General features: G+C 40.9%; 1 protein-coding gene and 1 long non-coding RNA gene across 3 annotated transcripts in view; both read left to right on the top strand.

Moving 5' to 3' along the window:
• Positions 1-258: 258 nt before the first annotated feature.
• LOC122460056 lies at positions 259-5,157 on the top strand. Its single transcript, XR_006281115.1, has 2 exons — positions 259-3,105; positions 3,148-5,157. It is a non-coding gene; the product is annotated as an uncharacterized LOC122460056 (long non-coding RNA).
• Positions 5,158-12,620: 7,463 nt separating this feature from the next.
• SLC30A9 (solute carrier family 30 member 9) overlaps positions 12,621-24,391 on the top strand; it is a 60,377-nt gene continuing 48,606 nt past the window's right edge. The window contains exons 1-3 of one of the 2 annotated variants that reach the window (XM_038398255.2): positions 12,621-12,979; positions 15,609-15,767; positions 21,374-21,436. In XM_038398255.2, coding sequence (XP_038254183.2) covers positions 12,664-12,979; positions 15,609-15,767; positions 21,374-21,436 — 538 coding nt within the window. In that variant the 5' untranslated portion in view covers positions 12,621-12,663. The remainder of the gene's footprint in view (positions 12,980-15,608; positions 15,768-21,373; positions 21,437-24,391) is intronic. The other variant, XR_006281114.1, reaches the window with a different exon arrangement.

The raw sequence follows: 24,391 nt of genomic DNA, 5'->3' as shown, positions 1-24,391 counted from the left end.
ATCCTTAGATCCATCTTTATTTTGGAACCATCTTTTTACTTATCCTAAGAAAGCGAGATTTTAAAGATTAGCACTGGTGTTCACAACGGTGGAAGGCAGCTTTCAAGAAAAATGTTAGTTTTTCTTTTAAATTGTGGTGCTTAAGTGTCAAATCTTTTGGACCCAAGAACTTCTAGCCAGAAGAATAGAAACTTAAATCTGCTCTTGAGCCTAGCTGTTGTGGGGGGGGGGGGGGGTTGGTATTTTTTGTTTGTTTTTGTTTTTTTTACAGCAGTATGCTGTGTCTAGGACATTGTTGAATGTCATTGTTGGAAAGTTAACGTATATCATTCTTAAATGTCATGCACATACTTGAGGCATGATTAGCCTCTCATTTACACCACTGTAATGCCACTGACTTCAGAGGAATTGCTCCTGATGTACACTTGAGTAAGTGAAAGGTGAATAAAGTCCTTTGCAGTGGTGGTGTAGCTGCGTTGATCCCAGAATATGAGAAATGCAAGGTAGGTGAGGTAATATCTTTTATTGGTCGACAGTTTAAGATTTCTAGTGACAGCTCTTTTTCAGGTCCTTGGTATTTAATTTGCATAAATTCATTGAAACCTTCATTTCACATTGTTTTCTGTAGTCCAATTCTGAACCAGCTAGGGGACTATATGCTAATGACGTGCCTGATTCACCACTTACTTCATTTTTACATGGGTGTAACTCACTTGATTTCAGTGGAGTTATGCTGGTGTAAAATGAAGTAAAACAGTGGTGAATTAAGCCTATTTATTAAAACATCTGTACCATGTGGGAGAGTAGCTGGGTGAATAAGTGAGTAAGTCTGCAATGAATAGAGAACTTGAAGCAGATGAAAGGGCTAGAAAGAGCAGAGCTAGCAGGCCTGAGGAAGGGATGATTCTTTCTTTCAAAGATTTAACTGGGTTGGTTTGGTTCTAATTTAAAAAAAAAATAAAATTGTGAGTAAACTATTAGAAATTGGTTATTAAACTTTCCATGCCTGTGATTTATTTTGACTAATGCCCCATGCTTTGTAGAAGGTTTTCTTATTACTCTGTCACAGTATTACCCAGATTTAGCATATAGCACAGAAATACAGCTGGACAAAACTGCAGGCATAGTTCTGCCCTTAGCTTGAACAACCTAGCTAGTCAATGTTTCACAATACTCGCAGGACACCCAAGTAGTGGCAGTTGTTTTGACCCCTCATTTTGTTTGCAAACTACAAGCCAATGCTTTCCAGCAAGTGTTCTTGATCCTTTGTCAATGCTCATAATACCTATTATCTGACAAACACAGTGTTTTCCCACCATTAAGAAAATAAGGTTGGAAATTCTTGTTGAAAGTTGTTGTGTTTGTTTTTTTTTAAAAAAAGCTGCTTCTCTGTCCCTTTACTACCTGTTTCCCACCATTACCTGTGTGTGAACTTTTTTCCAAATTATAACTAAGTTAAGCATATCATGTGCCAGGGATATCATAGTTTGTCTGCTGAACCCATGGGTATAGTTTCACATCACTGAGTAGGTGAGCCTATCACACATGACTGTCTGACACATCAGAATGAAGTTTTGCAACTAATGTGTGAAACTCAGGTTCCAATCGTGACTACCCATAACAAATTTCACCTCTAATTCCAATAAAAGGTTTTTAGGCTGACCAAGTAGGTTGTGCTAACGTAAATAACTCTTCTGAAACCAGATGGAGTTTTGTATGGTTTAGCTTTTCATAATAAAAAATTCTTATGGCTGTATACAGAGGAGAGAACTGGTTGAGGAACATCAGATTACCTTTCTTTCAGTCCTCTTTAGATAAACATAAACTAAAGCTACATGACCAATTTGGAGAAGTCTCTAACATACAGTTGGGAAATGAGCAGTGTCAGATTTTTTTTTAAACGAAATAATAGGTGTTGTATAAACACCTGTCATTTTCCTATTCTCTAACCAGATTTCTTCTACTTGTATTCCACTTTGTACTTTCAGCTGTATATGTATCATCATCTCATTAGAAATGAAAAAATACTCTGCAGTGTATAAAGGGGAGCACTATAAATTAAGATATTTTAAATTCTGTTCTTTAAGAATATTCTATTTTCAGTCACCATGTATTTTCAATTTCTGTCCTAAACAGTACTTCATATTGTTTTTGAGATGCTAAAGGTATTTTGTGATGATGTGCATATATAATTGCTGCTTAGGTACTTATATGGTCCTCATTACTGTAGTGTCTGAGTGTCTCACAATCTTTAATGCACAACACCCTCTGAGGTAGGGAAATATTATTCCCCTCTTACAGATGGGCACTGAGGAAGTGAGAGAGTAAATGACATTCTCAAAGTCCTACAGGAAGTTTGTAATAGAACAGGAAACTGAAGCCAGGTTTCCCAAGTCCCAGGCTTGTGGCCCAATAACTGGATCATCCTTCCGTTCAGTAACAGAAATGATTGTTCTGTTCCTGTTCTAAAAAAGACATTAAGGCCTAGATCCACAAAGTGACTTAGTCATTGCATCACAATGCCTAACTTTTAGATGTGTAGAAAATTACAGGAACAATACTCCGATCCGCAAAGCCTGAGTTTAGGTACCTAGGTTCTCTATTTCAAAGAATGAGGAGAGCTAGTCAACTTAGAATGCAATCCACAAAAGCCAGTAGGCTAGGTGAAGAACCACCTAAGCTAGCCAATGGGGTATGATGACAATTGGGGAATGCTGAGCCTTGTCCGCTCATGCAAATAGGTGCCTAAGTACTGGCTGCTGAGGAGCCTGTCTCTGTTTAGTGATCCGTGAATGGGAACCCATCTCATGTGGTCAGGTGGCTTAGGCACCTAAATAGGTTATTGTGGGAATGAATTAGATGCCTGCCTTGCTCCACACAATGGCTGGAGGAGGTGGTGCTGGTCACCTTATAACTCTTTAACGCAGGGGGCAGAGCACTCATATGAGAGGTCATGGGTGGCAGGTGAACCCACCCTTGTGGGAGGCTAGCCCCAGGGCTCTTCCCCCCGATCCTCCCCTCTTACCCTTCCTCCCTCACGAGAGACTGGAGCGCGCACATCCCATGGCCACCGTCCCGCTCCCCCAGCCTGAGTGGGCTGGGCGGGTGGCACGGCCAGAACACTCCCAGCCCTGGACTGCTGGGCAGGTAGCATGGTCCCAGCGCCTCCAGTGCCAGGCAGACAGATGGGCAGCATGGTGTGGCCCCAGCCCCAACCGGCCTGCTCCCTCAGCTTATTGGCCATACCTGGAAGGGAGGGAACTGGAAGCAGGTGACCTGGGGGTGGAGTGTGAGCTGTTTGGGGAGGCACAGCCTTCCCCTGCCTGTGGTACCTGCCGTCCACGTTAGAGGTGCTGGGCTTCTGTTAAAATCCTGCTCCCTCTCAGGCAGAGAGGGGAATTGAACCTGGGTGTCCCACATCCCAAGTGAGTGTGCTAAGCACTAAACTAAATGATAGGCACCCCCACATCATCCATATTTTGAATGGGACTCAATCTGGTAGGCAGCCTTTGAGCATGCCTACTGCCTGGATTGTGCTCTGCGTGTGAATTAGACATTCATTTGCTGCCTATTTTCTCTTGGTTTGTGGATTGCTCTGGGGCACAGGCAGGAGATAGGCATCTAAATTGCCCAGAGTGAGGGAACAGTGTGTGTTCTCAGAAGCAGAAACATAGGTGCCTGGGAATTTTTACCCTAAAAATGTACGTGTCGAGTGAATAGTGCACCTAGTGTTTGGCAGGAGTTTTGTGGTTCACAGTGAAGCCTAAAACTGGGATTCAGGTGCCTAAACCTGAGATTTAGGGCTTGTCTGTGCAGTCCTCCAGTTTGGATTACAGGTGTGTTTGGCAGCCCTCACTGGCATGCTATGCTGAAACCACCCTTCCCCCCCATGTGCACGCAGCTGGTGTGAACTAAAAGGCACCTAGTTCACGTTATCTTAGTCCTGTTGGAAAGCAGCACAAAGGAAGCAGAAACTGCAATTCCTCAGCAGTCAGTGAGCAAGTGTAGCCAGCTCTTAATACTGCTACGCCCGCAGAGCTGATGTAGAAAGTAAGAGAGAAGTGACCATATCATAGAGTGACTTTGCGACCATCTGCAAGCTGGTGGAATTTAGAGCAGCTTGTTCTAAATTCCCCAGGGGTTATGGCTGGCACAGAGCTGGCTAGAAAAATAAGGGAATCGTAACTGCCTCCCTGACTTCTCTCCCTCTTTGTTATTTCCAATAGAATCAAAATGCATCAGAGAATCTGACTCCATGAATATTGGTATGTAAGAATATGAGACATCAGACCCATGATGTTTTACTGTAATCACTTATACTGGCTCATTTTGAACAAAGGGGTGTACAATATTTGTGGAGAGAGTACAATCGTTGTGGAAATATTATATTGCAACAGTATCCTAACTGCTAGACACTTCCCAAAAACAAGGAAGAGACAGTCCCTGCCCCGAAAAGCATACAATTTAAAGTTTTTTCTTTTTAAGAACGGGACCTTAAACAATCATTTATTTCATAAGAACATTATCAATGTAATGAAATAAAGCTTCAAAAGCTTCTTTTCTAGAGCATGCCAGCATTCCTTAGTAACTTTTCTGCAAAAGCCAGATCCAATTGCTAATATTGTACAGGTAAGAGAATTTCATTGCTCCCATCTATGCTATCCACTCTATGTAAATTTCTAAAATAAATTGAAAAATTGTTTTCCTCTATTCAAGGACTGAGGCATACAAATGCTAATGTAGGGCTCAGAAGGGAAATAAAGTTCTCCTGCATATTTGAGAAAATCTGAAGCCCTTTCAAGAAAATCTAATAAACATAATAATCACAACCTGCTGACACTAAGGAAAAAGGACCTCATTCGCTCTTTCTTTTATGCAGTGATTTACTGGTCCCTATTGATTTCCAAATTGGATCACTGTAGTAAATTATCCATGCCAGTACCTGTGAAAGTAAGCACTGGGATCCATATTTGTTTTGTGTTCTGCTTAAATCAGCAAGAATGATAAATTTGATGCTATGAAATTGGAAATATCAAGGGCTTTCTTCAATGAATGAGCAAAATGTCTCCACTTGTAATTTATTGCAACTTTTTCACTGTATGAGCTTTGTATGTCTAGTATTTATTTCAACACAAATTAAATTGCTCTCTCCTTCTTTATTGTCACATCTGTGGTATTATTTGATGTCAAAATCAAATCGTGTAATTTTTTTCCTAGATTTCAAAGCAATCTTACAATGTTTAGTTGCAAAGGAACTCTTGCTGCTAGAACTCAGTTTTCTTTTGAGTATAGTTGAGTTACTAGTTGGAAACTTTACATAAAAAATATCCTCTTGTTTACAAAACAGTGCAAGATACTGGGAACTGATGTAATTTATTGTTTTGTTTAATGGTGGAAACGAAGAACTAAGTTCAAAATCACAAATGTCAATAAAGACTTAAGGCTGGATCATCAGCTTGGAGCTATGCTGATTTATCTCAGCTAAAGATTTAGGCCCCAATCCTGCACACACTTATGCACATACTTAACCTTAATACTGTGAGTAGCCCAATTGATTTCAAGTTAAGCATGTGTATAAGTGTTTGCAAGATCAAGGTCCTGTTCTGTAAATCTGTAAGAGGTTGCTTGTTGGTGATCATTGGACAGTAATGAAATAAGGCTAAATACTGATAACTGTTTCCATGGGTTTAAATCTGGGGTAACACTGCTGAAATTAGTAAAGTTGCTTTGAATTTACACCAGTGTAACTGAGATAAAAATCTGCCCATAACAAATATATCAACCAAATCTGACGTTAAATGTGACTATGAACCAGATCCTGCTTATTTTATTCATGTGACTAGATCTAGGCCCTGCGTGGGGACAAGAGCCAGCCTTAGCAGATTTACAGTGGGCCGTCAAACAATTTTTGGCTGCCACTCAATCTCTGTCCCCAGTCAAGTTGATTCTTTTCTATCATAACTGACATATGATCACATTGCTAGTGTGCAGTACTGATCAAAGGATCCGGGGAAGAGATAGCAAGATATTTCTTTGGGATAAAACCCAAACACAACTCACTTCATGTTTACATACAACCTGAGAGTGAGTGAGGTAATTAGTTATCTTACTAGGTTGTGAGGCATTTGGGGCCTAGTTGCCAGCATTATTAAAGAAAACTTCTGCAAAGGAATATTTTGAAATAAACAGGGGTTAACTAGTGCCCAGCCACTGGAGAACTTTGTGTTCACTCTGGTGAATTTCAGCACATTGCTTCTGTATACAACACATTCTACATAAAAGTGTATAGGCGAAGTTTTCACCAGCAGATTGTCAGATCACTCCACTGAGTAATTAAGTTAAAAATCATAAATGATGATAAAGACATAGGACCAGATCATTTACTGGTATAAATTGGCAAAGCTACATTGACTTTAGTTGCTCCAATTGCACTGCAATTAAAACAATCTGTAGCAGTCTGCAAAAAGGGGGAGAAAGATGAAGGAAGGAATAGGACACGAAGGAAGGAATGAAGGAGGGGAAAGAGCAAGAAGGAGAAGCAGCAACTTAAAAAAAAAAAAAAAAGGTCTATATAATGTTAATAATAAGATCTAAGGAGCTCCTTGGGCTCTCTGGTGATTACACAACCCAGGCAAGCCCCACTCCTGTTTATGACATTACTTGAATCCTCTGGATAGCCTTAAAGTCTTTTAGCTGAAAATTACTTATTTATTCTATATTAAAGTGCCATTGGAATAATATTTTTGGTGACTTTTAGTTTGTACAAAACAGAGAGACTGATTGCTGCTGTGGGGGTTGGCCCAGCCTACCATGGTGGAGGATGCTGCAGTGTGTGAGTACACAGTTCTAGCTCACCCCGCATTGCTGCTGCTTGACTGGGCCACTTGACTAGCTTTTCAAGTTTTTACCTTCCCCGTTTCTATCTGTTGCTTTTGTATATCAGCAATTTAGGAAAAATACCATATTGGGATGTGTTCATGGGCCTATCTCTACGTCTGTCTGCATGTGTGTTTTATGCTGGTATTAATTTTTATACTATCTATAACCCAGCAGTTCAACAGCCTGTCTTGGGTTTATATTTAATTTTTTTTCTGTCTTGAAAATCTTTTTACTTTATTCTGTTATCTTAATAAAGGGTACACTCCTCATTCTTGTAATTCTCATAATGCCTCCAAAGCAAAGAGAGAAGAAATAAGAGAGGGGGCTCCCCTGATGAAATCTATTGTGGCATCTAGGACTTTGATAGGTAGCATAAAGAAAACATCCATTGTACTACACTCCTTGCCATGATTCCCTCTTGCTGTTATGGTCAAAGAGGCAGTTCAATTAAGGTCTAATTTGACATACATTGAAATCAAGGAAAGTCTTTCCACTGACGCCAATGTATTTGGATCAGGCCCTTAGTGGATAAGATTTCTGTAACTACAGATCTTTGGCCCAGAGCTACAAAACCTGTTTAAACCCCAGACATCTCAGGTGAATGCTCTGACCACTGGACTAAAAGTTAGAAGATGGGCACCATCAAGTCCTTTTGTGGCCATTTTGTGCCGAGTGAGGGAGGCACCTAACTTATTCTTGTAAGAAACTACCTAGGTGCATAAGCCACCTGATTCCAGGAGATGGGTTCTGCATTAATGGATCACTATGCAGAGAAAGGTGCCTCACTACAGTCCAGACTTTGGCACCTGTTTCCATAAGGGGGTGGGGCTTAGCACACACCACTGTTGTCAACATCTCCCATTGGCTAGTCCCACCAAACATGTTGGTTTTTGTTGATTGCATCTTAAGGCACCTATCTCTCTAAATCCATTGTATATGGATCTTAGATTTCTAATTCAGGTTTTGTGAATGGTAGTGTTGTTCCTGTGATTTTTCTAGGCATCTAAAAGTTAGGCCCTGTGACACTCTGCATTACACTACCTAAATTCCTTCGTGGAACTGGTCCTTGGTTTTAAGTTTTAACATGCAGCCAAGCCCTTCTTTCCTTGGCAGTCCTTTCTCAAGCAAAATTCACAATGTAATAGAAACGTCTGTGTTCCTTCATATGCAACCCAGATTTTTAACATTTTACACAAAAGGTAGTTTGAAGTAATAACCTAGAACATTGTAATGCTGTAGTAGCATCAAAGAACTGAAGATCTCTGATGGTAGCGTAATGGGTCCAACTTTCACTTTCTCATCTCATAATGGAGAAGACATTTGCAATGATCTTTTACAATAATCAGTTTGCACTCTGCTCAAGGTATGACTTGAACACAAATGTTTGGGTATCTAAAACTGTTTTCATATCCTGAGATACAAGCTTAAAATAACTATTCAAGAACTGTTATTTATGTTGAGCATCATGGGTGAAATCCTGGCTCTATTAAATTAAATGGGAATTTTGCCACTGACTTTGGTGGGATCAGGATTTCACCCTAGGACTATAGCTATATCTGTGCAGCGCTCACACTGGAGTTGCAGGAGCAGAGCATCAATATGAGAATTCCTCTCAGCATGGAGAAGTGTGCCGCCATCACCATGCAGAAGCTCATAAGTGGCTAACCAGTTTGGTGTTGGTAAATAAAAGCTGTTGTCATGGAGAGATGAATTGCTATTGAGAGGGTACTGTTGTCTTGGGTCATAAAGCTTGGCAATGCGCAGGAGGTTACTGACAGCTCTGAACACCTGGCGTTTCCACATTGTATAGGGGCCACTGATGAATCCCTATTATCTACCCCACTACCAGGGGTAGTGGTTTAAGGTTGTCTAGGGGTCTAGGATTGGGCCTAGACTAGGAAGGCGTCTAGTCTGTGAAAAAAGCTTATCGGAACATCTCTGAGGATGAGATATTAACTTGTAATCAAAAAAGAAAAGCAGTACTTGTGGCACCTTAGAGACTAACAAATTTATTAGAGCATAAGCTTTCGTGAGCTACAGCTCACTTCATCGGATGCAGCTTATGCTCTAATAAATTTGTTAGTCTCTAAGGTGCCACAAGTACTGCTTTTCTTTTTGCGAATACAGACTAACACGGCTGCTACTCTGAAACCTAACTTGTAATCAGTTTCTTAATGTATTAGGCTTAGACTTATATATTTTTGCTTTATTTTGTTTGGTGACTTACTTTGTTCTGTCTGTTATTACTTGAAACCACTTAAATCCTACTTTTTATACTTAATAAAATCACTTTTGTGATTAATAAACCCAGAGTAAGTGATTAATACCTAGGAAGCAAACAGCTGTGCAGATCTCTCTTTCAGTGTTATAGAGAGTGGACAATTTATGAGTTTACCCTGTATAACCTTTATACAGAGTAACACAGATTTATTTGGGGTTCAGGCTCCCAGAAAGACTGAACACTGGGTGCTTGGAAAGTCCCTGTTAACTGAGAAGCCCCTGGGCTGAGTGAATCTGTTTCAGTGAACTGCAGAGAGGCATAGCCCAACGTCTGGGTCTGTGCTGGAGCTGACTGGACTGTCCAACTCAGCAAGACAAGAGGGGAGGGACGCCTGTTCTGGCAGGAGGCTTGTTCTCAATGGTATCCCAGCTCATCGAGTGACAGTCTCGACGGGAGTCTCTGTGACTAAACCCATCACACATTTGTTCATTTTATTAAAGCTATAGCTGAGCTGTAACCTTAAGACAGTCAGTTCTGAGAGAGATTTCAAGCAGGAGAAGGTGGAGCTGTGGCAGAAAAGATCGATAACACTTATATGTACTTATTTTCAGTACTCGCAAAATGAAAAGGAGTACTTGTGGCACCTTAGAGACGAACAAATTTATTAGAGCATAAGCTTTCGTGAGCTACAGCTCACTTCATCGGATGCATTTGGTGGAAAAAACAGAGGAGAGATTTATATATACACACACACACACACACACACACACATAGAGAACATGAAACAATGGGTTTATCATACACACTGTAAGGAGAAAAGGAGTACTTGTGGCACCTTAGAGACTAACAAATTTATTAGAGCATAAGCTTTCGTGAGCGACAGCTCACTTCATCACGAAAGCTTATGCTCTAATAAATTTGTTAGTCTCTAAGGTGCCACAAGTACTCCTTTTCTTTTTGCGAATACAGACTAACACGGCTGCTACTCTGAAAACTGTAAGGAGAGTGATCACTTAAGATAAGCCATCACCAGCAGCAGGGGGGGGGGAAGGAGGAAAACTTTTCATGGTGACAAGCAAGATAGGCTAATTCCAGCAGTTAGCAAGAATATCAGAGGAACAGTGGGGGGTGGGGTGGGAGGGAGAAATACCATGGGGAAATAGTTTTACTTTGTGTAATGACTCATCCATTCCCAGTCTCTATTCAAGCCTAAGTTAATTGTATCCAGTTTGCAAATTAATTCCAATTCAGCAGTCTCTCATTGGAGTCTGGTTTTGAAGCTTTTTTGTTGAAGGATAGCCACTCTTAGGTCTGTGATCGAGTGACCAGAGAGATTGAAGTGTGCTCCAACTGGTTTTTGAATGTTATAATTCTTGACGTCTGATTTGTGTCCATTCATTCTTTTGCATAGAGACTGTCCAGTTTGGCCAATGTACATGGCAGAGGGGCATTGCTGGCACATGATGGCATATATCACATTGGTAGATGCACAGGTGAACGAGCCTCTGATGGTGTGGCTGATGTGATTAGGCCCTATGATGGTGTCCCCTGAATAGATATGTGGACAGAGTTGGCAACGGGCTTTGTTGCAAGGATAGGTTCCTGGGTTAGTGGTTCTGTTGTGTGGTGTGTGGTTGCTGGTGAGTATTTGCTTCAGATTGGGGGGCTGTCTGTAAGCAAGGACTGGTCTGTCTCCCAAGATCTGAGAGAGCGATGGCTCGTCCTTCAGGATAGGTTGTAGATCCTTGATGATGCGTTGGAGAGGTTTTAGTTGGGGGCTGAAGGTGATGGCTAGTGGCGTTCTGTTGTTTTCTTTGTTGGGCCTGTCCTGTAGTAGGTGACTTCTGGGTACTCTTCTGGCTCTGTCAATCTGTTTCTTCACTTCAGCAGGTGGGTATTGTAGTTGTAGGAATGCATGATAGAGATCTTGTAGGTGTTTGTCTCTGTCTGAGGGGTTGGAGCAAATGCGGTTATATCGTAGCGCTTGGCTGTAGACAATGGATCGAGTGGTATGATCTGGATGAAAGCTAGAGGCATGTAGGTAGGAATAGCGGTCAGTAGGTTTCCGATATAGGGTGGTGTTTATGTGACCATCACTTATTAGCACCGTAGTGTCCAGGAAGTGGATCTCTTGTGTGGACTGGTCCAGGCTGAGGTTGATGGTGGGATGGAAATTGTTGAAATCATGGTGGAATTCCTCAAGAGCTTCTCTTCCATGGGTCCAGATGATGAAGATGTCATCAATGTAGCGCAAGTAGAGTTAACTGCTGGAGTTAGCCTACCTTGCTTGTCACCATGAAAGGTTTTCCTCCTTCCCCCCCTGCTGCTGGTGATGGCTCATCTTAAGTGATCACTCTCCTTATAGTGTGTATGATAAACCCATTGTTTCATGTTCTCTGTGTGTGTGTATATAAATCTCTCCTCTGTTTTTTCCACCAAATGCATCCGATGAAGTGAGCTGTAGCTCACGAAAGCTTATGCTCTAATAAATTTGTTAGTCTCTAAGGTGCCACAAGTACTCCTTTTCTTTTTGCGAATACAGACTAACACGGCTGCTACTCTGAAACCTATTTTCATTCCTGTTACTGTTGTTGTTATTTGCAGTAGCATAGTCTGGCAGACAAAGATTTGGTCTGAGAAACAGGAACTCCTGACTTTGAATTCAGTATCTGGCACTGATTTGCTCTGTGGCTGTAGGCATTTGCCATAAACTTGCTGCTTCAGGTTCCTGGTCTGTAAAATGGTAATATTTATACTTCCCTGCCATTCAGAAGATTAATTAGTTAAGGTTGTGTATATCTCTGAATACTAAGTGTTACTGTTTGAATTTTAAAATACGAACAACCTACATTACATTAAAATTGACAAAAAGAAATGTCAGCCCTATTGTAACTAATGCCTGTCCTAATACAGCAGGCCATAGCAGAGGGCAGACCACCGCCAGCAACAACAACAAAGCTATACCCGTGAAACCAGTGTTAGGGTGTAAGGCTGGGTAACTTTAATCAAGTGCCCTCACCTTGTTGTCTTAATACTGTTATAGGGACTGAACTTATACTGAAAATGAGGGAAGTAGCCACTCCAGCTGTTTACTAGCCATTACTAACAGGGGCTCTGAGCCTGACCCCACCCACATCTGTTTTAAGTTTATGCCCCTGATTAGATTCATTGACCTCCGTGGGGCAGACCCCTTGCCAAATTTTATGGGCCGGGCAGGTCCCCGTTCCCGTTATTGAGGACGGACCCACGGAAGGAGCAGACAGGGTGTGAATTGGTACTGGGCCTTTCCAGACCCTAATGAATTACGCTTTTTTTTCGGTGTAAAGGGGTATTATGGGCCGCAGGGTAAATTTCTCCACGGCGAACAAAATCCTCACGGTCGCCAATTCATTCTACGGGGCTGGGCATGGGAGGTGATCGCAGCGCCTTCCCCACCACCCGGCAGCGAGCGAACGGGCAGACGGGACTAGAACCCGCCGCTTGCCGCCCGTCCCCGGCGGCTGCGCTAACCACGGCGCCTCCCCGTCCGCCGCACAAAGAGCCTCCCCCCTGGCCTTGGGGGCATGCGCGCCCCCTTCCTGGCGCTTGCGCGTTCACGAGAGCAGAGGCGCGTGGGGTCGGGCGCGGCCCCGAGTGCGCGCCGTTTTACATCCGGGTCCCGCGACTCCTCCCGCTCCCGCCGCTCTGGGGGCTGCCCCCGCCGGCTGGCCGGCGCCGGGCGCTCCAATGAGAGAGGCTGCCTCTGCCTGCCTCGCCGGCCCTGCGTGCGCGAGTCCGGCCAGCGGACGAGGATGATGCCGGCTCTGGCCGCCCAGAGGCGGGGATGGCGCTGCCTCTACCTGCGGTGCCAGGCGGCGCAGCTCAGCCGGGTCTGCCACGGTGAGTGGGGGCCCTCCAGCCCCCTTTCCCTGGGCGCCGCCCACCCTGCCCGGAGCCACTGTTTCCACGGCTCTCCGAGGGCGTCTCGCCCCACGTTACCCCTCCTGCACGGTCACGCTGCCGGACCCTCGTCGTAGCCTGCCCCCGTGAGCTGGGCTCCCCACACTTTCCCCCCGTGCAGTGCCTCCCCAAAGGCCCCCTAATCTTATCCCCCCTAGACTGCCCCCATAGTCTTACATTTCCAAAACCCTCTTTAAACCTTCTGTCTCTCCCACTCCCCGATCCGTCATGTTCTCCCAGTTTGCCAAAACCTGGTGGTCTTTAATTACACTCCCATATTCCCCTTTGTTCCTTATCCTCTCCTCTTCAGTGCTCCCTCTCACCAGCTCAGCGCATTCCCGAGGTCCCATCGTAAATCGTATTCCGCAGCCCTTAGCCTCACTTTTTCTCTGCCCGCTGTGCTGAAGGGAGCACCCCCAGTGTTCTCTCAGCTTGACCTCTGTCATTTAAAAATTGCCTGTCTGCTGTGCTGTGTTGCTAACAGCCTCTCCCACCTATTCCCCGTTGAAATGGATTGAAATAATCAGTGTGGGATGAGGCAAAAAGTGCTGCATAAAAGTACTGGATAATAAACTGGAGGAAACAGTTCTGGACTGAATGTTAAGGGGGATAAACTAATGTGACTTAAGAGGTCTTTTTTGTATCTGAACTTCTATGAAAAGGAAGTAATTGAGTAAATTACATGATGACTTCCTGTAGATCAGGTACTTAATCTTTGTGATGTCTAGGGCCACATTCGCAGCTTGTGAAACCCAATATTTTTAACAAAAAATCCATTTATATATATTCTTATATGATGAGCAGAAGGTTCAGAAATTGCTTGTCCTTTGAGTTCACTAGCAATAAAAACCTGCAGCTGGTCAGTTTTATGATCATGTGGTTGTTAGTGGGAGAAGAGCTTGTTTGGGTATGTCTACGGTAGCGTTTTAGAGTGATCCTCCCAACCCTGGTCAATAGCTCTAGCTCTAAATATAGCACTTTGAACAAGCTAGTTTCTTGTGTTTGTAGAATCCATATCTTTTCATATAGCTATTTTCTCCAAAAGAAATGTTGTACTGCTGTTTTATATAAAAAGCTGCCTAGTACTCTTGAGTAAACTTTCCAGTGTATATCACAGACAGTTTCTGAAAATAGATAATAATTTGAAGCAAGAATGTAATGGCTGAATAATTTTAGTCCATTATCAAGAGGTTTCCTCTTTGACTGAATGTGAAATGCCCCCAAAATGTAGATGCATTGAAAATATAGTTGGGTTTAAAAGTATGCATTTGTCAAGTACCATAAAGTGTTGTTTCTGTAATTTCTTAATTTATTAGATACATGTTTAGCAGAGCATATTGCACTTTGGCATGGTATTTACAGGCCTTTTATTATCTGAATCACTTTGACATTAATATAACTTATGTATATTTTGTGTACAGTACACTTATATTCATATGTACCTGTTCTAGCTGTAGTGGGACATAATGTATGTAAAAGACTGTAAGGAATTTTTATGGAGTGCATGCTTTTACCAAACATACCTCTATGATTGTGTTGTGAGATGACTTGTGTAATAATCATGTAGTCCTCTGTTTAATGTCCAGTTATATGCAATGCAAGTAAGATTAGCAGTACTTGATTTTCTAAGTATTTCCCAAAGACACCACACCAGGTGTTTTTTTTTTGTTTTTGTTTTTGTTTTTTTTTTAAGTAGGTGGTTGCATTTCAGTGGTGGATGAAGTTATATTTGCAGAGGAGAGATGTATGCATTTTGTGTGAGAGAGTCTGTTAATTTTGTTGATGCTTTGATTGCTGGCTTATGTTGCTTAACAGAAGTTGGCTGCTAATGCTGATGGACCAGAACTGTGTTCAGTAAATTTGGTATACTTTGGGCCAGTCTTTTAACACTAGCAATTGCCTAGTAAGTGTGGTCTCTCTGCAAACACAGAGGAAAATGTTTGTATGTAATATTTATGTATCACACTGTGAATCACACTTTAATTGTGGCTTTTATGTTGTGGGTTAAGATATTATACCTGAATTGCAGACATCTATTACATATTTAGTCAATTAGAATATTTGTTTTTGGGTGTGGGAAGTGGGATTAAAGGACAGAACTGTTAGGATTATCTTGCTAATAGTTTTGCAATGTATGCCATTGTCATTCTACTGTGATATCCTCTCTGACTGCCAAGTATTTTGCTCATTATAAAGACGGTTTTGTGCAGAGGGTGATTAAAATAGCGTTTAATCGAGCAGTTAGACAATCTTAAAGTAGCTTTCTGTTAGATAATTTAAAAATAATCTCGTGCAGTGTTTCAAAGGACTAGGCTATGTGAGAAACTTAGCAAAAAATATGACAGTATATTTGTGTGTTAAAATGCTTGAGAAGGAGACAGGAGAAGGTTGGGAAATTGGTGAAAGGACTAGTTTTAGCTGTATAGAGTTTACGAAATTTGAGCACAGGTGAAATGGGCAAAAATATTTATTAAAAGCTAACTTCCGCAACTAATCTGAGCAACTCCTATTGACACACGCTTTCTCTTTTCTTCTCAAACTGGTATTTGTAAACCTTTTTTCCCCTCAGGATGGCAAGGCTCGATGAAATGTGGAAGTCTCTCTCGCATACTGCCGTGCCGTCGTCTACCAGTCCAATCACTGAGTCAAGTGAGAGTTTACACTTCTGACGGTCAGAAAAAAGGTCCTGTACTGGGCCCTGAAGGAGCTGTGCACAAAGCTGGAACAGGTTGGTGTGCTTGACATTTGTTTCCATCTCAGTAGTCTTGTAGTGTGTGAACGTATGGGACGTGGTTCTCACCTGTTTTATATTTAAAAGGAGCAGCTATATTAGAGCATTTATTCAGCAAATTATTCTTAGTTTACTTTATGCAATTAAAAACAGATCACAGTGTACAACTGCATGTATTGTTATGCTAAAGCTGCAGAATTTGGAAATAGTCAAACCTTCCTCCTGTATATCAAGACTTCCAGTGAACAAGCATGGGTAAAAACTTAGATACGTTTCCTTTTTGTAAATACATTTTTAAATAAATGATAAATGTTGGAGAGGGATTCGATAGCTCAAGGGATTAGATAATGGGATGCCTCTACAGTTTAGCAATCTGCTCCTTCCAACCTGTTTAGTTACTTGTATAAAATGAGTTGTTGCTAAAGATTGAATTGGCATAAAAATTGAACATGCTGAGTAGTAGTAATTCCTTCCCCTCATGCTTGAGGCAAAATGGTGAGAGCTTAATCTGCTGTTTAAGCTGTTGGTATTCTGAGTATAGAGGATTTCACCCTGTAGAACTGTTAATCTGGCAATGGCCACAAGTATTAAATTATATAACATTTAATGTGATGGAGAATCCCATGGGCAACTTGTACTGTTGTGAAACTGTATGGCCCTGGAATTCCTACTGGAGTACTCTCCCTACAGTTGCTTTAAGGTCTTATTTTTCTTCAGTCTTAAACCAGATGCCTCAGATTCCTGGTAGGACAGAAGCACTACCAATTCCGAGTACTTCCATTCAAGCTGGTGACGGCACCGAGGCTCTTCACGAAAGTCTTCTCTGTGAGGGCGGCCCAGATGAGGTGCAATGGCCGCACCATCTTCTTGTATATAGATGACTGGCTACTAATGAGTAAATCAAGTCAGGAGGATCTGTTGGTAATCCTTGTCTTACTGCACCTTCTGACATCACTGGGGGTCTGCATAAACAGAGAAAATTCCACTTTGACTCCCACAAGGACTATAGATTTTTATCGGAGTGACCTAGAGTCATCCTCAGGAAAAGCCTACCTTCTTAAAGACCTATTTCAGGCTATTCATAGCCTGATAAATCAAGTCATGCTCAAATCTTGCACCACAATCAGGGTCTGCCTTTTCTTACATACATAACACTGTTTGCCAGACTCTGCATTTGCTGCGTGTAGGCCTGGCTGCAGTTTGTTTATTCAATAAACAAGGACAACATGAATACCAGTGCAACAATCCCACCAGAAGTTAGTGCCTCTCTCGTATGGTGGATGAAACCAGACCAGGTGCAAGTGCAAGTCCCTTTTTTTTTTTTTTTTTTTTTTTACCCATCCCTGACACAATCCTAATCACTGATGCATTACCCATAATATGGGGAGCACACATGGACAATCACACTTCATGTGGTACGTGGTCCCCATGGTAGTCCAGATTGCAGATAAATCTGCTGGAGATGAGGGCAGTTTTTCTAGCCTGCAACACATTTTTCTCCCTCATAAAGTCTCTCCACCTAATATTGGACAACGGGACGGGGCTTTTTATGTAAACAGGGAGGAGCAAAATCTCTTCCTCTGAGTATAGAGGCAGTGACTTATCTACCAGATGTGCAGAATACTCTGGCGGACAATCTCAGCAGGCCCTTCTCTATAGACCATAAGTGGGAAATACACAATTCTCTCCTTGACGGAAATCTTCACCAAGTGGGTAACACCATCTTGGGACCTATTCTCATCACAATCAAGGAAGAAATTCAACCTCTACTGTTCCAGAGCATCCTTAGGCCGAGACTCCAGGGATGATGCCCTTGTGTTATTCTGGATGGACCATCTGAGGTATTTCTTTCCTACTATCCTCCTGCAACCTCAGGTTCTCGGCAAAATTCACCGTGACAGTGCCAAGGTTGTCCTCATCACACCCAGTCAGCCCAGGCAGTTTTGGTTTCTGGAATTTCTACAAATGTCATCCTAGCTGTATTCAACCCTTTTTGGATCTTTTAACTTGGGACAAGGGCAGGATCAGACATCCCAACCCAGACCTTCTTGATCTCATGCCCTGGTAGTTGGATGGTGATCCGTTTTGGAATGTTCATGATCTGAGGCCATCCAAACTATCCTTAATAACAGCAGAAGAATCTCCACTAGAAAATGCTGTTTAGCTAAATGGAGGTGTTTCTGTACCTGGCCACAACAGAATCAGTTATCACCAGAATCAGCAGGTGTCCTTGTCATTTTAGACTACCTTCTATCCTTCAAATTGTTAGGGCTTTCTTTTAGTTTGCTGCAGGTGGACTTTCAGCTATCAATGCCTTTCATCCTGTAGTGGAAGGCCACTCTATCTTACTCACTCAATCACAATTTGATTCTTGAAAGGTCTCATTAGGACCTTCCTGTTAGTGTCAACCTATACCACCATAGGACTTAGTACTGTCAGCTCTTACCATATCACCATTGGAATCAATGGCCACATGGTCCATGTCACACCTCTCTGGGAAGGTTGCCATCACATTGGCCATGTCGGTGAGCAAACTGGGAGCACTCGTGTTAAACCTACAGAATGCCATATTTCATAGAGAAAAGATCTCCTTTCATCCCCAAGGTTATTTCAGAGTTTCACATGAGCCAGCCTCTTTGCTTACTGATATTCTTCCCAAAGCCTCTTCTTTCCAGCAAGGAAAAGAGGCTGCACTTCCTCCATGTCGAAAGGATCTTGTCCTCTTCTCTGCATTGAATAGAAGCAATTAGGAAAATACGAAGACCATTTGTCACAATAGCAGAGCGATGGTGAGGGCACATTATCGGCACAGAAACTCTCTATGTGGATCTCTAGATACATATTTCCATGTTATCAGTTGGCACATATTCTTCCCCCGGATGGGGTGTGGGCCCACTCTGAGCGAATAAAACTTCAATGGCATCGCTTTGAGAAGTACCAAGTACTGGGTATTTGTAAGACGGCTACCTGGAGGTCCATCCATGTCTTTATGAAGCATTATGCTCTGGTCTAGACTTCCTCAGCATCTGCAGCTGTGGGGGCATTCATACCAACTGCATCCTCATGCCCTCCACTTATTTTAATACTGCTTACCAATCACCCAGGTGTGGAAGAAGCATAGGGACCAGCACTTGAAGAAATGGAGGTTACTTACCTGTAATTGGAGGTTCTTCGAGATGTGTAGTCCTTATTTGTATTCCACTACCTGCCCTCCTTCTCTTCTGCTTCATATCCTATCTGATTCATGGTAAGAAGAAACTGGAGAGGCATTGGTCCGCTCTGCCCTTTATGCCTTTGATTGCGAGAACAGGGAGAGCAACTGCTTATGTGCGGATCAACAGACACTACTTGCTACAAATCTCCTGTCTCAAGCATGTGGAGCACATGTGTAGCCACATGCGGAATACAGATAGGGACCATACATCTCCAAGAACCTCTAGTTACAAGTAAGTAACCTCAATTTTTAGTGATTATGTCCTTAGGTAAGTCTATCAACCTTCCTGTGCCTCCATTTCCCTATAAGTAAAAAATGGAATATTTTTCTACCTGACTGGGCATTCTGAAGATTAATTTATTAATGTTTAAAGGGCATCTCAATCTCTGCCCGCCCAAAGATCAGCAGTTCTGAATTCTAATACTCCATTCTTTTCTTGTTGGTTCATTGTGTTTGTTGTCAAGTCTCCAGAGCAGGGTAATATATTTTAAAAGGGTACTTAATGCTGTCTGAACAGTCAAATATAAATCTTAACATTTGATGTATAATTATTTTTTTCCTATGAAAGTTTATGGCATAACCTTTCCTTAAATAATGTCACTGAGATACGTTTTTGAACAAGAAAAAAGTTTATCTGTACAACAGAGGGTGACTTCTGGCAAACTCTGGAAGCAAATATGCCAGACAATCTTGTCTGTGCATATAAAGAATGATAGTTTGTTAATACCCATTGTTTTTAAGTGTGATGATAAATGAACAGCAAAGAGTATCTTATTTATTTTGAACCATTTTTTAACATTGCTGTTCTTCAGGCTATCCAGAGAGCAGGTAACACTTTTCAACAGGAAGAAAGGGGCTGAGTTATTTTAAGGCTTTTCCAAATTCACTCGCTGCAAGATCAATGCAAATACGTTAGAAACTGTTTTTGTGTTTTTCTTACTGTTACTTCTGTCTTTTTCCAAAAAAAATATACTCAGACCATGTTAGACCTTCTTGGTAGTTCCTGTTATATCTAATGGCTACTTGCTTGACTTAAGAGTAGCTGTGTAGCCAAAGCTATAAGAACATTTGACTTTTGAATCATTCAAATCAGATGTTAAGTCAGGAGCTTCTCATTAAGCAACATAGACCTATTTGAAGAATCCTTAAGATCTTCTGAGTACTCCAAATTGCTTCAGTTTCAATAAAATTAGTTTTAATTTTGCTATCAATAGCAGATGTGTGGCAAACATCCAGTGCTAGTGTACTAAACACAGTGCTAGATCTGTTTTTTGGAACCATAAGGATTTTATTCTGATGTTACAGTGAGTTAAGATGGTGATTTTCAGAATAAATATTCAGACATGCATTTGAACTATCTGATAACATTTCTGATTTTGTGATTAGAACACACTCAAATTACTAAAAAGAAAAGGAGTACTTGTGGCACCTTAGAGACTAACAAATTTATTTGAGCATAACTTTTGTGAGCTACAACTCACTTCATCGGATGCATCCGATGAAGTGAGCTGTAGCTCACGAAAGCTTATGCTCAAATAAATTTGTTAGTCTCTAAGGTGCCACAAGTACTCCTTTTCTTTTTGTGAATACAGACTAACACAGCTGCTACTCTGAAACCATTCAAATTACTGTACATTGATAGTTTGCAATGAGTCTATTATCTGGAAATACATATTTTTCCCTTTTACTATTTGGTGTCCCATTCTCTTTTTTTAGTAAAACAACTTTTGATTGTCTGTGTTTTGATGAGGAGTAACTATATCTTCAAATTCCAATTACAAGCTAATATACTTCTGTTGTCCAGTTTCAACAGAAATTCATGACACAAAAAAATCTGGATTTTGATTTTTCATAAGCTACTGTGTTCTTCAAAATCTTAACTCTTTTGTTTAAAATGTTTCCAGGTCTTTAGATGGTTTTTAATCAGTAAACCAAAGCATTTGTGATATTTTCTACAGACAGAAAATATATCGTTTTAGACTTCATTATCTTAATGGGGTAGTAGGTGCAAACCTCAATTCTTACTACTTACATGGTAAAATTTTGCATAGTTTGTCCAGAACTATAAAGATGCAGCTGAAAACATTTTGATTCGTGACCATTTTCAAATAGCCTACAATACAGTGAAACCCCAACAACTTTGTTGAATATCAAATTTCAACTTTCAGTGGTAAATTAATGTGTATTATCTATACATTATCTAAATCACATTATCTGAGAGTATTCACAAATACAGTACAATGAGCTAAAAGTGGTCAATTTTTTAATTTCCATGATGATAATATAACTTTGTGCAATTTTCTGTTGGCCTTGCTAACAATAGTCTTTTATTTTATTTAATTATAATTGTTTACATGAATCAGAAGTGAGGGTTTTTTATTTTTTACAGCACGGGATACCAGCAGTGCAGGCCAAAAACCACTTCTATTGCAAGAGCCAATCCAAATAAAAGGTAAACATGTATGTTATGTTGCAATGTTACAGTTGTTAGGGTGTGGTGTTTCCTTTTAAGGTATCTTTCCGACTTTAGAAGTTATAAGACTTGGAGGAAATCACCTTTGAACATTAGGAGGCCCATGAGTAAGTAGGAAGTGTGTAAGGTAGTTCATGTCTTAGGCTTGCTTGCTTGCTTGTTTGTGGAAAAACATTCACATATCAACTTTCCATTTGGTGTCTGTTTATTTTAGAGAATGTCTTCTGAAAATAGAGCTACTCGGAGATGGAGCGAATAATTAGAAATAATGTTGCTGCCATAAGTGTGGCTTTAACTGCCACTTTAAGCTGATAAAGCTGAAGTATAGATTTATCTTCCTTCATCCAGTCTAGTATCTCAGCCTGTCTTTCATGTCTTCAGGGATATCCAGTCAACATCTAAAACTCAGCATGGCCAAAACAGAGATTTTTGATCTCTTTCCCTGCTCCTAGCCTCAAGCCCTCCTTTCTCCTCTTACCATGGTGAAAAACAGCATCAAGTCTATTAAGAATGCTGCAGCTAAAACACCTTCTTGGTTTGTCATTCTGACCATGTCAGCCCCCTCCTTCCAGGGGGTTTCCTCTCTACACCTGCAATGCATACAAGCTTCCTTGTCTTTATCTTTAATACCTCCCATAACTTAACCCTAGCCTACCTAGCTGATCTAACCTATTGTCATGTTGACTGCTGCCTTATCTCCACCACTACTCCTAGCCTTTGCTACTTACCAGTTCTGTGCTTTTATGGATTTCAGAGTAGCAGCCGTGTTAGTCTGTATTCGCAAAAAGAAAAGGAGTACTTGTGGCACCTTAGACTAACAAATTTATTTGAGCATAAGCTTTCGTGAGCTACAGCTGTAGCTGTAATGCATCCGATGAAGTGAGCTGTAGCTCACGAAAGCTTATGCTCTAATAAATTTGTTAGTCTCTAAGGTGCCACAAGTACTCCTTTTCTTTTTGCGAATACAGACTAACACGGCTGCTACTCTGAAAGCTGTGAGCTGTAGCTCACGAAAGCCTTATGCTCAAATAAATTTGTTACTCTAAGGTGCCACAAGTACTCCTTTTCTTTCTGTGCTTTTAACCACTCTGCACCTTATGCATGGGAAAAACTCCCTGATAAAATCTGAATGGTTGCTACTTTATCTTCCTTTAAATCCTTTTTTAAGACTTGCCTCTGCTCCAATACCTACAAAACTCAGGCTGCTGATCCTGGCTAGACAGGTGATACTCTGCCTGTTCCTCCTCCTCCTCCTCTTCTACTTCCTTACTTTAAACCCAATTAACCCTCACTTCTCCCCTCTTCCCCCAACTACAGTACATGTGATTAACACATCTGTGTCAATACTTCACCCTACTCATTTCCTTGTATGTTCTGTTCACATCCTCTAACCTTCAGTGTGGGCCTATTTTTGCTAAGGAAAGGTGTCTTTTGTATAAAGAGATAGCTAACTCACTGGAAAGCAAACAAACCCACAACTTTTTCCTAGTGAAGACGCATCCTTTGTGTCTTTAAATTGTAAGCCCTTCAGGGCAAGGATTCCCTCTTTTGTATTTGTATGATGCTCAGCTCAATGGGACTGTATAGGCCTTTAGGCACAATTGTATCCTAAATATTTACTGTTACAAATAGTAATGAAATAACAAAATACTGAAAACTCTTAAAAGGGGACACTCTTCACCTTAAAATTTGTGTGATGTTTGGTGGGTTGTTTTTAAATAATTTTTTAAACTTTTTTTTATTACATTACTGTGGAAACTTAAAACTAATTATTTTTCAAATTTGTCTTCTATTTTGAAATATTGAGTGATTACTTTGTGAACTGTTGCTAATGCATATCCCAAGATATGAAAGTTGTTAAACTTGTTCAAGGGTTTGTTTAAAGAAAAAAACTAAAGTATGCAAGAGCCATTTTCTCTATTTGACAATTGTTCTTTTCTGTTCCACTGCCAAAGAAACTCTGTGTTAGTGTCCATTAGATCCAAAGAGCAATCTGGGGTAGATCGTGATGCAGCACATACTATCAGATGCTGAACATTTACTTTAAAACAGTGTTGTAGACTAAAAAATCCACTGAATACCATAAATACACGAGAATTTTTGTAAATAAATGCTGAAATCTGTAATGCCTGTGGGTTGCTCAGTGTCAGCTGAAACCTTTTGCTTCAAAGCTTCCAGAATTTGGACCAGAAGGAAGGCACAAATGTTAACATTGAGGATAGTTAACCATTGGAGAAGTTGCCAAGAAATGTGGTGGCCTTTCAATCAGTTGAAGACTTTAAATCAGGATTAGATATCTTTCTAAAAGATATGCTATAGTTCCAGCAAAAGTTATGGGCTTGATGCAGAAATTACTGGGTGAAGGCTTAAGGCCTTTGTTCTGGAGGTGGTCAGACTAGAATCCTAGAGGTCTCTTCTGGCCTTAATCTATGAATTGTAAATTTTCAAAGATCTCTGTTCTCCTTTAATACACCTACTATACTTCATCAACTGTAACTGTTCTTTAATGGTGACCTGCCTAAAATATTAACAGAAGTAAACTTAATAGTGATTTTAAAATTAAAAATCACTGTAAGGACATTATACTTGGCTGACAAGCAGCCAAGAATGGCATAACTGGAAGTAAGATAAATTTGCATTTAAAATTGTATGTATTCTCATGGTCTCCTGCTTGTGCATCGGATTCTGAAAAGTTTATAGTAGAATCTCCTCGCTAGATATTACATACATATAAATAAGGAATGTGTACTTTTAACTGTTCTATAATCCACAAAGCACAGTATGGCAATTTGAAGAGAGAACTCTGGAAAGTATTTGGTGGAGTATTTTAAAAAATAAAGTGGAGGGTACAGTCTGTTTCAGGTCTGGTTTAGGTCTGAAAAGATCTGTAGCAATAGCAAAATTAACTACTGAGATTAGAAAATAATTTTCAAA

The sequence above is a fragment of the Dermochelys coriacea genome, chromosome 4 (genome assembly GCF_009764565.3).
Source record: "Dermochelys coriacea isolate rDerCor1 chromosome 4, rDerCor1.pri.v4, whole genome shotgun sequence".
NCBI classification, from domain to species: Eukaryota; Metazoa; Chordata; order Testudines; family Dermochelyidae; genus Dermochelys; species Dermochelys coriacea.
The sequence above is the reverse complement of the archived record's forward strand: the minus strand, read 5'-3'. Positions and strand labels throughout refer to the sequence as shown.